The 14,646-nt window shown below is 42.9% G+C and overlaps 1 protein-coding gene across 1 annotated transcript in view; it reads left to right on the plus strand.

The window, feature by feature from the left end:
• The first annotated feature begins 464 nt into the window (after nucleotides 1-464).
• The window catches only part of LOC145350730 (aftiphilin-like), a 59,967-nt gene continuing 45,785 nt past the window's right edge, over nucleotides 465-14,646 (plus strand). The window contains exons 1-2 of the mRNA XM_080199969.1: nucleotides 465-575; nucleotides 11,162-12,997. Coding sequence (XP_080056095.1) covers nucleotides 11,192-12,997 — 1,806 coding nt within the window. The 5' untranslated portion in view covers nucleotides 465-575; nucleotides 11,162-11,191. The remainder of the gene's footprint in view (nucleotides 576-11,161; nucleotides 12,998-14,646) is intronic.

Genomic DNA, 14,646 nt, shown 5'->3' on the forward strand with positions numbered 1-14,646 from the left:
TCTTTATATACCCTGTTTGTGAACACAACTCCCACTTACCTGATGAAGGAGCAGTGCTCTGAAAGCTAGTGGCTTTTGCTACCAAATAAACCTGTTGGACTTTAACCTGGTGTTTACCCCAGCCCATTGGGACTTCATGTAAATGGGCGGGGTTTAACCTGAGGGGCGGGGTTTATAGTAAGGGGCGGGATTAAGATTGGAGGCGGGGTTTAATCTGAGGGCCGCGTTTGCCATATTATGGGCGGAGCTTCCAACAATCCGGGGAAGTTTGGCTGGAAGGGGGGGGGGGGGGGCTGTGACGTCACCAGTGGGCGTGGTTATGATGACGCCACCAGTGGGCGTGGTTATGATGACGCCAGCGGGTGCGCGACACGTGTGCCAATGGGACGTGATGACGTCACCTGGGGAGGCTGGAGCGATTACGTCACCCGGGGCGGGTGATGCGCGCGCAGTGGGGGCGGGGCTGAGCGGCCGGGCCGGGAGAGAGGGAGAGCCGGGATGGGAGCCGCGGAGGAGCCGGGCCGGTAACAGCGGGTAACCCGGAACCCCGGAGAGAGCGGGCCCCGCGGCCTGAGGTAAGTTTCCTGCTGTCAGGGCCGGGGAGGAAACCCCGAGGCTCGGGCTGGGCTGGAGCCGGCCTGGCGGTAAGGGAGCGCGGCCTAACCGCCAGCCCGTGTCCCCGGTCTGTCCCGGGGCGGCCGGGCCGCTGGAGCTGCTGCGGCCTCAGCGGGAGCCGGGGCAGAGGGGGTGAGGGCCACGGGCTCTCCGCTCACTCGGAGGCGCTGGCAGCCTGGGCCTGCAGTTTAATCATTGACTGAGTGTTTGTGTTGCAGCCTGGGGTTTATCAGCGGGCTGATCCTCTCCCTGCCTTCAAAGGGGCAGCTCCCTCAAGCCAGTGTTGAATAAAGTTGATCAGGAGGCCAGATACAGCAGGGTCAGTGAGTGCACCTGTAATCCCCCCAGCCCTGTATACATGAGGAACAAAGTTAAAGCTTTCCTCACATCACTTTCCTGTTGTTAGACCATAACTTGTGGGGAATTTGACATTTTTCTGCTCAGTTTGACTTTGGTGACAATAACCCTTAAAAGAGGCCAATAGTCTACTGAAATGTCACATTTAAGATGCCATCTTTCAGAATTTTGTTTCCTTCCTGCAAACAAGCATGTGGGTTCCTTGGTTAATAATTTACTGTGAAAGTAGTTGATAGTATAAAAACCTAGTCAGTTTTTTTGGCAATGACGTAAAGGACCCAACTCCCATAATTGACAGTTCTTTTCAGAGTTTGGGAGACATTTAAATCTGAGGAACACATTCGATGTAGAAATAATCCAAACTTTATTTGCATTCTTAAAGCAAAATACATAATGGGAAAGTAATCTTGAAGTTTCTAAAGGTACATACAGTATGCATCCTCTTTCTCTCAAATAAAAACACTGCCTTTTGATTTCTCTGTGCTATCTTGCTGTGGTCAGGACAGTATAGCTGCATATTTAGTGAGGATGCGTCAGTTGCTCTTGTGCTTGGGGCTATGGAGGACAAGGTTACTTTTTTTTGTGTAGTCCTCCCAACAGCAATTTGATTTCAATGTTGAATTTGGTTACTGGGATTTGAATAAGCAGCTTTTGGTTATAGCTGAAAAATGTTGGGAGAATTCCAGGCACCTGTGAGCTTTTGTGGAAGTGGGGAGCAAAGTGGAGCAGTGATGCTAATAATCCTGATGTTAATATCCATGGAATGTAGAAAATTGAGGTGCTTGGAAGCAGGGTCCTATGAGCTGACTAAGCAAACACAGTGAAAGAATATCTCAAAACCAGTTGGAACTGTCAGTGAAACCTCAGTTTCCTAAGTTACAAATATTAGTAGAACAAGTGATTGACATTTTGCAAATTTTTACATTTACTGTGTGTAGGGTAATTGGCTGTGTAAATATCATAACTGTATATGAAATTCCACGTGGCGGTGACAGTGTTTCTGAGCACGTCAGTTGGCCCTATGGAGATCTCAGTATGACAATAGAAAAAGATCCTCCTTTAGAGGAGCACGTACTTACATTTGACCATACCAGAATTTTTAGTAACTTGTTTACCAGTTGAATTGGTTGAACCAGTTAAATCTGAGGTTCACCAGATTGATTCTGGGGATGAAAGGGTTGACGTATGTGGAGAGATTAAACAGTTTGGGCTTGTACTCGTTGGAGTTTAGAAGGGTGAGAAGGGATCTGATCGAGGTACACAAAATACTGAAAGGGATCGATAAAGTAAACATAGACCAAACATTCCCCCTTGTGGGGCAATCCAGAACAAGAGGTCACAGGTATAGGTTGAGAGGCGGTAGATTTAAAACTGAGATGAGGAGGAACTACTTCTCGCAGAGGGTGATGAATTTGTGGAACTTGCTGCCCCATAGCGCGGAGGAGTCTGAATCACTGAATGATAAATATATTTCTGATTTAAAAAAACAGTGTTAAAGGGATATGGGGAACAGGTGGGGAGGTGATTTCAGACCAGGAAGAGATCAACCATGATCTGATTGAATGGTGAAACAGGCTCAAGGGACTGAATTGCCAACTTTTGCTCGTAATTCCAATGTTCCTGTATCAGAAAAATGATTTGAGTGAAGCGGAATGACGCCATTTAGTAGTTTGGTTACAGCTGCTTGATTTGTAGTGATGTGGAAAAATGTATTTAAAATCAGTGTGAATTTACAGTTTGTATTTTATGTATGGACATTAATGCTTTCTTAGCAATTGAAATGAAGAAATCGATATTTACAGTAGCTCGTATCTTTAATGATATATGGCTAATTCACAGCTACATATTGACGAGATGTTCTTTCCAGGTAACTTTTCAGTATGTTGAACTATGATTCCATTTATCACTCAAGTCCTTGCTCTATCTGCGATGATGTAAAGGCACCTGAGGTATTGGATATTTGTCCAACTAAGTAAAATATCTCTTTCAGCGTGTATTGCTCTGTAACATATCTAACTTTGCTAAAATCTGAATATTATTTATAGATCTCCAACTGTGGAGGAAGATATAGTGGGCCAAGCAAACAAAGGTGAAACATCGGAGGAGTAAATTGTAATGGAGAGTGTGTTCAGGAGAAAGGTTATGCAGGAAAAATGAGAACAGAAATTATAAGAGGTGTAAAATGGCAGATTGAGAATGACAGTAGAAACTACAGAAATAAAACGTGAATGAGTACATGTGGTGAGGCTTCAAAGCTAACTAGTTTTTTGGGTGTGTTCCAGTTCTAAAATTGTGAAAACTAATTACACAGTTTAATACAAAAACAGAAAATGCTGGAAAATCTCAGCAGGTCTGACAGCATCTGTGGGGAGAGAACAGAGCCAAAGTTTTGAGTCTTCAGAGCTAGTTTTAAACAAAGTTTAATAGTTAGCCATGGAAAATGTTGAGTCTTTGGCTGTGCATCATTCAACAAAATTCCTAATTTAAATACAATGCCTGCAGTAAAAAACTATGATGTGTGTAAAGTTTTCAAATATTGAAAGTTATACAAATGGAATTGTGAGTGAAATTAAGTTTTGTGCGAACTTATTAATTGCTGAGAATGTGAACATTTTCCCATAAGTTATATTGAGTTTTCCTGTGAGCCCACAGTCTAACCAATATGCCACACTAACAGTGATCATCTCAGTGCATCATGAGATTGTTGAGTAACGTAGTTCCTCTAGAATCATGAACCTGTAAGCAAATAAATTTCTCTCAAATTTGGATTGAGAAATAGCCAGGCAGCTGACAAATATTTTGTCTTTCTGGGTGTATTCGGTGGTGGAGAAAGTCAGTGGAGTTGTTGACAAAGCATCTGCCCTTCCTGCTGTAACTGACCTTCAGTTTTATTGTTCGTGCAGCATACAACTGTGTCACCAAATTTCCACTACTGGAGCACTCAATCGTGCATGTCTCCTATACTACTGGTGTCACTGCTCTTAACTGTCTCTAGAAACTTATTTTGACATTGTACTTTGGGGTGGCACAGTGGCCAGGGACCTGGGTTCGATTTTGGCCTTGGGTCACTGTCTGTGTGGAGTTTGCATGCTCCCCCCCCCGTGTCTGCATGGATTTCCTCAGGGTGTTCCAGTTTCCTCCCACAGTCCACAGATGTGCCGATTAGAAAGATTGGCCATGGTAAGTGGGTTATGGGGAAAAGGTCTGGTAACTCTGAGAGTAGGTGCAGATTTCATAGGCTGAATGGCCTCCTTCTGCACTGTAGGGGTTCTGTGTTTGGCCAGAGGGACCTACAGTTTTTAAAATCCCAAATGATAACTATTCGGTACTGCTTAGGGCACAGTTTGCCAGTTCAGAGTTTACATCAGAAATAATTTTCAGCGAGAGAAATGGATGACAGATTTTGTCATGCACTGGGGTTGAAACGAGGCTGTTGCAAGTGGTGTGACTTGGGTAACAAATTGTCAGTTTGTGCACCCACACCTTCAAACATTTTCAATGCCAGAACTTGAAAAAAAATGTTAAAACTTGTCCTGAATTTAAAAAGGACTGGACTTCGTATGGGGATATTTAACACCAAAATCAATAATGCATAAGAGAACCAGTGCAAGGTTACAGCACACAGGGCCTCACTCGTATTTCCATTAAGATATTTGCCAGTTAGATCCCATCAGTTTCACATGTTGTGCTTGCTGGAAAACCTTTGCTGATAATGTAAATTTGTGCTGAGTCTCAGACATGGTCCTTCAGTCTAGGTTCAGTTCATCTTCCCCATTTACTGTAATGTGGCACTTCCTCATTTAAGTAGAATTTCATGACATAAATGCAGATCAACCCAAAAGCAAGACTTTTCTGTTAAACAGCGAACTTTATAGAATGTACAGGATTGCCCTGTTGTGTGAGGGTATCATGCTTACATAAGTCTATAAAACTATTCCAGTGTGATACAGTGAAACATGATATAAGGTGTGCATGGAAGTGACTTGGAATTTTCAATTGGTATATTGTCAAATCTAAAAATAACAGGAAATTAAATTAATCATAACGTGTATTGAAGCTGCTCCATGGCGTTGGCCCTTTCATCTCCATATCCTCCTCTGGCTCTACAGCCTCCAGAACACTCTGCTCCACTAATTGGTCTTTTGTGGAATCCCTCCTCTTGCTGCACCGTTGACCAGCTTGCCTGTCATCTCTTTGGTCATCCAAGCCGCATAGCCTAGAATTTTCCATCTCTCATGTCCCTCGCATCCTTTATGTCCTTCCTTAAAAGCCCATTTCTCGTCCCAAACATTTTACTTTCCACGTATCTCCTTTGCTTCAGCATACTGACTCTGCTTAAGTTCTTGGGTACCTTTTCTGTGTTAAGGTGCTATAAATTTGTTAGCCTTGGTTTGGGGTAGTACTTACCTCTAAGTCAGAAGTTTTGGGTTAAAGCCCATTTTAGAGATTTGAGCGTAAAATCTAGGGCTAACACCTCAGTGCATTTGAGGGAATGCCAAATTGGTGGAAACATTGACTTTTGGATAAAGGAAGTGATTGCACTGGAGAGAGCCTGCAGAGGAGATTCACCAGGATGTTACCTAGGCTTGAGCATTTCCATTGTTAAGAGAGACTGGATAGGCTGGGGCTGTTTTCCTTGGAGCAGAGATGGCTGAAGAGGGATCTAATTGGTGTGTAAAAAAAAAAATTATGAAGGGTGTAGGTAGGGTGATTAGGAAGGAACTTTTCCCCTTAGCAGAGGAATCAGTAACCAGGGGGCATAGATTGTTAAGTAGCAGGAAGTTGATAGGAGATGTGAGGAAAAAGATTTTCAGAGAGGTGGTAATCTGAAAGGGTGGTGGAGACAGAGGCCCTCACAACATTTAGGAGCATTTAGATGAGCACTTGAAACGTTATAGTGTACAAGGCTATGGACCAAGTGCTGGAAAATGAGATTAGAATTGATAGGTGCCAACGGCCGGTGTGGACACAATGGGCCAGAGGGTCTTTGTGCTGTAAAACTCTGACTCTAAAATGTTACTCTGCTGGCTTTGTACTCCTGAGGTTGATATTAAATACCACATGCATTCAAAGAAAAACAGGGGTGTTTTCCAGGTATCTGGACCAATGTTTATTCTTAAATAATACCGTAAGAAACAGTCGATCGGGTTATTTATCTCATTGTTGTTTGTGGAACCTTACTGTCCACAAATTGGCTGCTGTTATTCCTGGGATCAGTGGTAGTGTGCCCTGAAGATTCCCTAAGTGTGTTACAAAAAAAATTTCAAAATGGTTCAAGTGTCTGAACTAAGACTAATCTTCATCTTCAGCATCTCCAGGATGTGATGAATCTTGGATCTCCCGTACCTGCAGCGGCTGCAAAAGAGCCGCACATGCGTGGTTTCAATTTTTTATGGTGGCCAGGTCCACGCACATTCCCAACAGGACTTGAAGATGAAGATCCCCATGCACCCACACAAAAACTCCAAAAGGGCGCAGAATCAGAGAGAGGTGAAAAGAAAAGGTGTGAGGACAGGGAGAAGTTAAAGACGAAGCTCCCAGTAAGGGAAACAGTGTGTCTGAAATGTTGTGATATAGTATGGAGCTACACAGTGAGATATAAAAGGTTGGGAACCTCTGCCCTAGATTATAACACTGACTGCCATTATGAAGAAATTGATTGACTGTGAAACCACTTCAGGCATCCTGAAAATGTGTATTATAAAGTCAGATTTGTTTTTTCATTCTTGGTATCAGTGCAATTGTCTCTTAGCTTTGAAAATGTACCACGTGGTACTTGGCTGCAGTAAATTTCATCTGTGCTGTTCTGACCATTCCCATATGCTATCCACCTTATTCTTTAAATGCTGATCTCTACTTCCAGTATTCCTCATTCATTTGGCATAATGTATTTTGCTTTAAGCAACCTAAAATATACAAAGAGAGCTGGAGGTATCCTGGTTATGTCGTTATCCTCCCCCAATTTTCTCCCCTGTTGAGTGTGTTTCACCTTTGCTATGGTGTGACTGGTTGTGTTCTAACAATAAGCAGGATTGTTTTTAATTCATTTGTGGAACATGGGTGTCGCTGGCTGGCCAGTTTTTATTGCCCATCCCTAGTTGCCCTTGAGAAGGTGGTGGTGAGCTGTCTTCTTGAATTGCTACAGTCCACGTACTCTTGGTCCTCCCATAATGCCTTTAGGGAGGGAATTCCAGGATTTTGACCCAGTGACTGTGAAGGAACAGCGATATATTTCCAAGTTAGAATGGTGAATGGCTTAGAGGGGATCTTGCAGGTGGTGGTGTTCCCATGTATCTGCTGCCCTTGTCCTTCTAGATGGAAGTGGTCGCAGGTTTGGAAGGTGCTGTCTAAAATCTTTAGTGAATTGCTGCAGTGCATCTTGTAGATTGTAGCAGCAGTGTGTACTGAGCATCGGTGGGGGAGGGAATGGATGTTTGTAGATGTGGTGCCAATCAAGCGGGCTGCTTTGAACCGAATGGTGCCGAGCTTTGAGTGTTGGAATTGCACCCACCCAGGCAGTTGGAGAGTATTCCAGTACAACCAATAGGAGTACAGAAGCTGAGTCTGACCCTGTTCTCATCACTGTCGCATATCCAGTCAATTGTTGGGCAGAAATTAGAATGGTAATTTTGGCAAATTTCAATCCCTGTGTCCCTAACTCCAGTGCAGGGGTTTTGAGGCAAGTTGTCTGACCTCTGCTCTCATCTTGACTACAAGTCCAATCATCACTGCATCAGTGTTTGAATAACTTAATGCCTAACTACCTGAGCCAGCAGAGGAATTCAGTTCTGCTTATGTGAAACAGTATGGTAGTAATTGCAGGAAGGTGCTTGAATGTATTTCGATATATACATTAATACTGCTAAAATTATATAATTCACTTTGTTAACATTTGAGATTTGATTGGTTTCGGTTTCCAATGCGATTTCAGTATTTTCAATTTAAAAGGGGTTCAGCACTGAGGAATTCAAGTGTGCTGATCCTTAACTAACTAAGTTATTTACTTGGGTTAACTTTGTCTTTAAATTCCTTTCTAACATAGGAAAATAACCAATAATGAATAAATTGAAATGCCAAAGTTCACAACATTAAATGCGGGACAGGGCTGCTTTGATGAAGTTCACAATTTGCATTGCTTGCTTACTGATGGATATTATAGTTTGCAGAATTATTGGAACCTCTTTAGATATCTTTGGAAAATTGTCTCCCACTTGCACTGCAACATGGCAGAAGTCAAAGCACTTCAGAAAAAAGCAAGTGGGAAGCATAATTACAATACTTTGGAACCATATTTTATATGAATTGAGCATTTGCCTAATGTTATGTTTTAATTGCTGCCTGTAAACTCAAATTAGATTTTTTGCACAGTTTAAAATCTGTTGCTAATTCTAATTTTTAATTGGTTAGGCTGTAAATGCTTGAAGTCACATTTGCAAGCATTATAGTCTCATTTAACCTTTGGTGCATTTCACTTGTTAACATCATCTTCCTGCAATCTAAAGACTAGTCCACCCTTTCTATTTATATATGTATAAATCTCCAGAAATTTATAACATCATTTTACATCTCTTCAGTTTTTATTTTTGATTTGTGTTTGTAATTAGTCTCCTATCTAAATCTGTACAATGTGGGTGATTTCCATTTGCTTTTGTTGCCAGTATTACTCTGCATGTTGCTGTCTGGATGTGCACTTGTGTAGCAAGATTAATAATGCTGGATAAAAGCAAATTGCTTTGGATGATGGAGGCTGAAACAAAAACTGCAAATGCTGGAAAATCTCAGCAGGTCTGGCAGCATCTGTGGAGAGAGAAACAGTGTTCACGTTTTGAGTCACATTGACTCTGTTCTCTCTCCACAGATGCTGTCAGACCTGCTGAGATTTTCCAGCTTTTTGTTAATATTGTTTTTGTTGTAAATAATGCTGGAACCTGTTCTCTCAGGCAGGAGGCTACATATTTACAGGACTCTTTTCCAGACCATTTAAAAAAACTAACTGTAGGTATTTCTGAGACAGAAAATCAATGGCTGTAGGTTGTAGGACATCATGCCAGATCATCCTCTACGCGTTGAGAGTATGTGATTCTCTTTGAAGATGTCCATTCGTTCATTCTAATCCACAGCTTTGCACCTTGTAAGCTGAGTTAGTCTAAATTTTGTTTTCTCAGAGTAACGCATCTTTGCTACAGTGGGGGTTAATGGTTGCTATTCGGATTGGCGGTTGGTGACTAGTGGAGTGCCCCAGGGGTCGGTGCTGGGGCCTCAGCTATTCACCATTTATATAGATGATCAGGAGGAGGGAACCGAGTGTATGGTGTCGAAATTTGCTGATGACACCAAGATTGGTGGAACGGCAAATTGCGCGGAGGGTGTGGAGAGTCTGCAGAAGGATCTAGATAGGCTGGGCGAATGGGCCAGGAACTGGCAAATGGAATTTAATGTTGGCAAATGTGAGGTTGTCCACTTTGGTAGGAATAATGGTAGGAAGGACTATTACGTGGCAAAAAACTGCAGCAGGCGACGATGCAGAGGGACCTCGGGGTCCTTGTGCATGAGTCGCAAAAACCCAGCCTGCAGGTGGTCAAGAAGGCAAATGGGATGCTGGCCTTCATAGCGAGGGGGATTGAATATAAAAGTAGGGAGGTCTTGCTGCAGCTGTATAGGGCGCTGGTGAGGCCGCAGCTGGAGTACTGTGTGCAGTTTTGGTCGCCGCACTTGCGCAAGGATATTTTGGCCTTGGAGGGAGTGCAGAGGAGGTTTACTAGGCTGATTCCGGAGTTGAGCTATGAGGAGAGGCTGAATAAACTAGGCTTGTACTCGTTAGAGTTTAGAAGAATGAGGGGAGATCTCATTGAGACGTATAAGATGTTGAATGGGATGGATGGGATAGAGGTGGAGAGGCTCTTCCCGCTCAGAAAGGACAGTAGGACTAGAGGGCACAGCCTCAGGATAAAGGGGGGGCAGTTTAGAACAGAGTTGAGGAGGAACTTCTTCACTCAAAGGGTGGTGAATCTCTGGAATTCTCTGCCCGTTGAAGTGGTGGAGGCTGCCTCGCTCAATATTTTTAAGACATGGGTTGGTAGGTTTTTGATAGGCAAGGGGATTAAGGGTTATGGGGAGAGGGCGGGAATGTGGAACTGAGCCACGACAGATCAGCCATGATCTTATTGAATGGCGGGGCAGGCTCGAGGGGCTAGATGGCCTACTCCTGCTCCTATTTCTTATGTTCTTATTTCCCATATCATTATTTGCTGTTAAATGATAAATGTGAGCATGTACAGGTTGAAAAGTGATTGAATTGTTTTTGCATTTGTCCAGTTATCTGCTGTTGTTTAATGAAGATTAGAGTTGGATTTGATTTAGTGTGCAGTTCCATCGATCAGCCTATATTAATTTACAGGGTTTTGATTGCGATAGTCATATTTTATTTCTTTTGAGTGGCATGGTGGCACAATGATTAGCACTGCTGCCTCACAATGCTAGGGACCCGGGTTCAATTCTGGGGCCTCTGTGTGGCGTTTACATGTTCTCCTCGTGTCTGTGTGTGTTTCCTCCAGGTGCTCTGGTTTCCTCCCACAGTCCAAAGATGTTCAGGTCAGGTTGAACCCCACCCCCACTCCCATGATCAAATTGTCCCTTAGTGTTAGGGGATTAGGAGGGTAAATATGTGGGGTTATGGTGTTGGGCCTGGGTAGGATTGTTGTTTGTGCAGGCCTGATGGGCTAAATGGCCTCCTTCTGCACCATAGGGATTCTATGAAGATGGTTGTGTGTCAGCTTATTTAAATAGAAAGCTTAAGGATTTTTTTAAGTTCCCATTCATGTTTGTCCCTGGTTTCGTATGAAAAATTTATTCTGGGAGATGACCTTCCAGAATGTTTCCATCGTGGCCTGCTTAGCAATGATGATTGAATGAGTTTATTTGAAATATAAAGTTCTCTGCCCGTTGAAGTGGTGGAGGCTACCTCGCTAAATATTTTTAAGAAGCGGGTTGATGGGTTTTTGATAAGAGAGGGGATTAAGGGTTATGGGGAGAGGGCGGGAAAGTGGAACTGAGCCACGACAGATCAGCCATGATCTTATTGAATGGCGGGGCAGGCTCGAAGGGCCAGATGGCCTACTCCTGCTCCTATTTCTTATGTTCTTATGTTCTTATGTTCTGGATTTCTAATAACTTCTGTTCTTCTGTCTAGGTGTAACAAACTTACTCGAGGAGAGACATCATGGAACCTGAAGTTATTAGAATGTATTCTTCATCACCACCACCACTAGATGATGGGACTGAAATGGATGATGAGGAGTATGGTGAATTTGGTGGTTTTTCAGGCGTTGGTAGTTCAACCCTTGGTTACACTGACTTTGATTTGGAAGACCACCATGGGAACTTTTTGCCCCAAAACCATTTTGTGCCTGGCCATGAATACCCCAGTCATACCGAGGTATTTGCTGACTTTCATTCAGCAAGTGCCAGTGAGGGCAAAGACTTTCTCTCGGGCTTCTCAAGAGCTGCAGAAGGAATGCCAAATGATGTATCTAGAAGTACTGATAGGAATGTAATTCGATCTAAATCTTCGAGGAAAGATTTCAATTATACGGCAACGGAACAAGCAATGGAATCCATAAAACAAACAGAAATAACTGCTAGATTTGATAGCCTGGCAAAGGATGCTCATGCAATAGGTTCAGGACCGGGAGGGCATTGCAATGGTCAAAAGAGCAACCCAGAAATTCTGACAAATGGATACCCAACAAAAGATTCAACACACTCTCAGGAAATAGAAAATATGGATGAAACAAGTGATCAAACAGCTACAGATGCTCACATTTCTCATCTCGAGTCAGAGTCTATGACAAGACCAGTTGATGACTTTGCTGAGTTTTCTGCATTTTCAAATTTTAAAGAGCCTGCCAATTTAACAGAAGAAAATGCGAGTGGGTCTCAGTCTACTCCCAGCAAAGCGCCACTGAAAACAGAGCAAAATGCTGGCTTTCATTCCACTTTCAGGGAACTGCCAGACATTCAGGTCAGTTCGAACTTTGCAGTGGAGTGTGAGCAACTGAAAGTGGCTTCAAGTTGTGAAAGTGGGAATGGTACAGATGCAGATGTAGCCCACACCCAGAGCAGCTCCTCTGAACATAGTACTTCAGCTGACACAAGCATTGCTAATAGTAATTGGGACTCATCAGAGTCAATGGAACACGTTGAAACTAGGGATCAAAATGCTCAGCAACCAGTTCATGAATTGTTGGACAAAGTAAAAGAGACCGCTACCACACAAAGTAGAGGGAGTCAATTAGTTATAGATCAATCAGGTAGTAAAAAAGGTACACCAGAACTCGAATTGGAAACGTATATTCATGAGGAAGAGTATGGTGATTTTACAGACAGTGGTGTATGTAAACTGTCTCCTATTGAACAAGGCCATTCAGTCAATGATGAACAGTCGGAAACTGGTACGAAACGGACAGAGCAAAATGAATCTGAACATTTTGGAATTTCAGGATACAGCTATTCACAAGATGGCAATTCTTCTACTTTTAGCCCAGTGTTGAATTCTGATGCTCCAGATGATGCTCTAAAACAGTTTGCTAATTTTTCAGAACCTCCAGACAAGAGGGTGGAAATGGAACATGAAGATGATCTGGAATTTGGTGAGCATGGGACTGCTGCCACAGTTAGAAAGACTGACAACGAAGAAGACTTTGGGGAATTTGGGTCCATTCAGGACGATAAAAATGGGTCTGAATTTGCAGGATTCAGAAATGATGAAGACTTTTCAGCTGGTGGACACGACACAGAGTGGAATGCCTTTGGGGATTCAGTAGCTGAAAGTACATCGTGGGCAGCTTTTGGTGACGAGCAGTCTGTTGGTGCCTTTAAAGAAGAAATGAGTCGGTGCGACAGGACAGAAACTGCTCTTTCCGGTAGCCCCCAGTTGACTGGCTGGGCAGACCCTACTCCTGTTCGAGCTATTGAAGAAAAGGCAAGAATTCAGAGTTCAAGTCCAATGGAAGAATCTACGTCACAAGTAAGTGTTGCTCACCTTGAAGTTTTGGCACAAGAAGTATAAGTGAGTCAACTTTGCTGAATTATTGTATTACAGCTAAACACGGAAGAAAAATGAAACTTTTAAAATTCATTCTGCATCTTTTCTTAACACAGCTCGTGAATGCAATATTCATTTTAGAGGACAGGTTAGCAACCTTTCCTAAAGTCTCTAAAAGCTTTGATTTATTGCGAGCTTCCAGGCAATGTTTAACACTAGTCTGGAAGAATTCATCCTCCAGTTTTATCCACACTCTGTGAGAAAGTATTTGGTTCCTACTTGGCATTTTATGATTGGGAAATCAGCTTCTGGGAGTTGTAGATGCAAAGCTCATCCTATTGAGTGGGCCAATGCACTGGGGCACTAACATGCTTTCTCTATAAAGTGCATTGCTCAACTGTTACTCGGAGTTATTTGTGAATGGTAAATTCTATTGTTGTGATATAAATTGGGATTTGAACCAGTTGAAATCTCCTGATTTTTGAGAACATCGTCCTTGGTGTTTTCTAATATTTGAATCAGATCTGAAACACTTTTTAAAAAGTAGTATGCAAATAGCTCAGGTATAATGAGTATAACAGAATGTCCCTGCCCAATGGACTTGTATGTTCTACTTGTACACAAAGGAGCAGGTATGTGTAACACTGGATAAAAGCAAATTACTGCAGATGCTGGAATCTGAAACCAAAAGAGAAAATGCTGGAAAATCTCAGCAGGTCTGGCAGCATCTATAAGGAGAGAAAAGAGCCAATGTTTCAAGTCCAGATGGCCCTTTGTCAAAGCTAAAAGACATTGAAAATGGGAGATATTTATGCTGCAGGGGGAGGCAATGAAAGATGAATCATAGCCATAGAAAGGTAACAATTCATTTGAACATGGGCAGCACGGTAGCACAGTGGTTAGCACTGCTGCTTCACAGCTCCAGGAACCTGGGTTCGATTCCTGGCTTGGGTAACTGTCTGTGTGAACTTTGCACATTCTCCTTGTGTCTGCATGGCTTTCCTCCGGGTGCTTCGGTTTTCTCCCACAGTCCAAAGATGTGTGGGTTAGGTTGATTGGCCATGCTAAATTTGCCCCTTAGTATACTGAGATGCGTAGGGGATTAGTGGGTAAATGTGTTGGGATATGGGGGTAGGGCCTGGGTGGGGATTGTGGTTGTTGCAGATTCGATGGGCCAAAGGGCCTCTTTCTGCTGTGTAGGGTTTTATGAGAATTATTGTATGAATAGCACTTTAACATTGCCACAGAGTGGTTTTTGTTTTGTGATTTGAGAAATCTGTGAATTGTAAATTGAATTAAGACCTCACTGACTTCAAAGTGAATGGGAGTGCTTTCTTCAAGGAATTCCACCTGACTTTATTGAAGTATTAGGGTGGACCCCTAACCACAGGCCCCTAAACTCTGGAGCCGGTTGTATCAGCTCTGCATTTGCAATGTGAACTCGATCTAAAAAGTGGAATTAAATTTTTCCAATCCACTGGAACTATTCTTGCTGGTCTAATCCTGGGTATCGTGCAGGTCCTACTGCAGGTGGGCAAGGGCAGCCGTGTAGTCTGTGGAATTGTGAATAGAATTGAATGTTTAGCAGCCTTCAGCAAATAGCCAGCGTTTGACTTTAAGAGGGAGGAAAG

This window comes from Carcharhinus amblyrhynchos, chromosome 12 (assembly GCF_965287045.1).
Source record: "Carcharhinus amblyrhynchos chromosome 12, sCarAmb.v2.hapA, whole genome shotgun sequence".
Classification (NCBI taxonomy): Eukaryota; Metazoa; Chordata; class Chondrichthyes; order Carcharhiniformes; family Carcharhinidae; genus Carcharhinus; species Carcharhinus amblyrhynchos.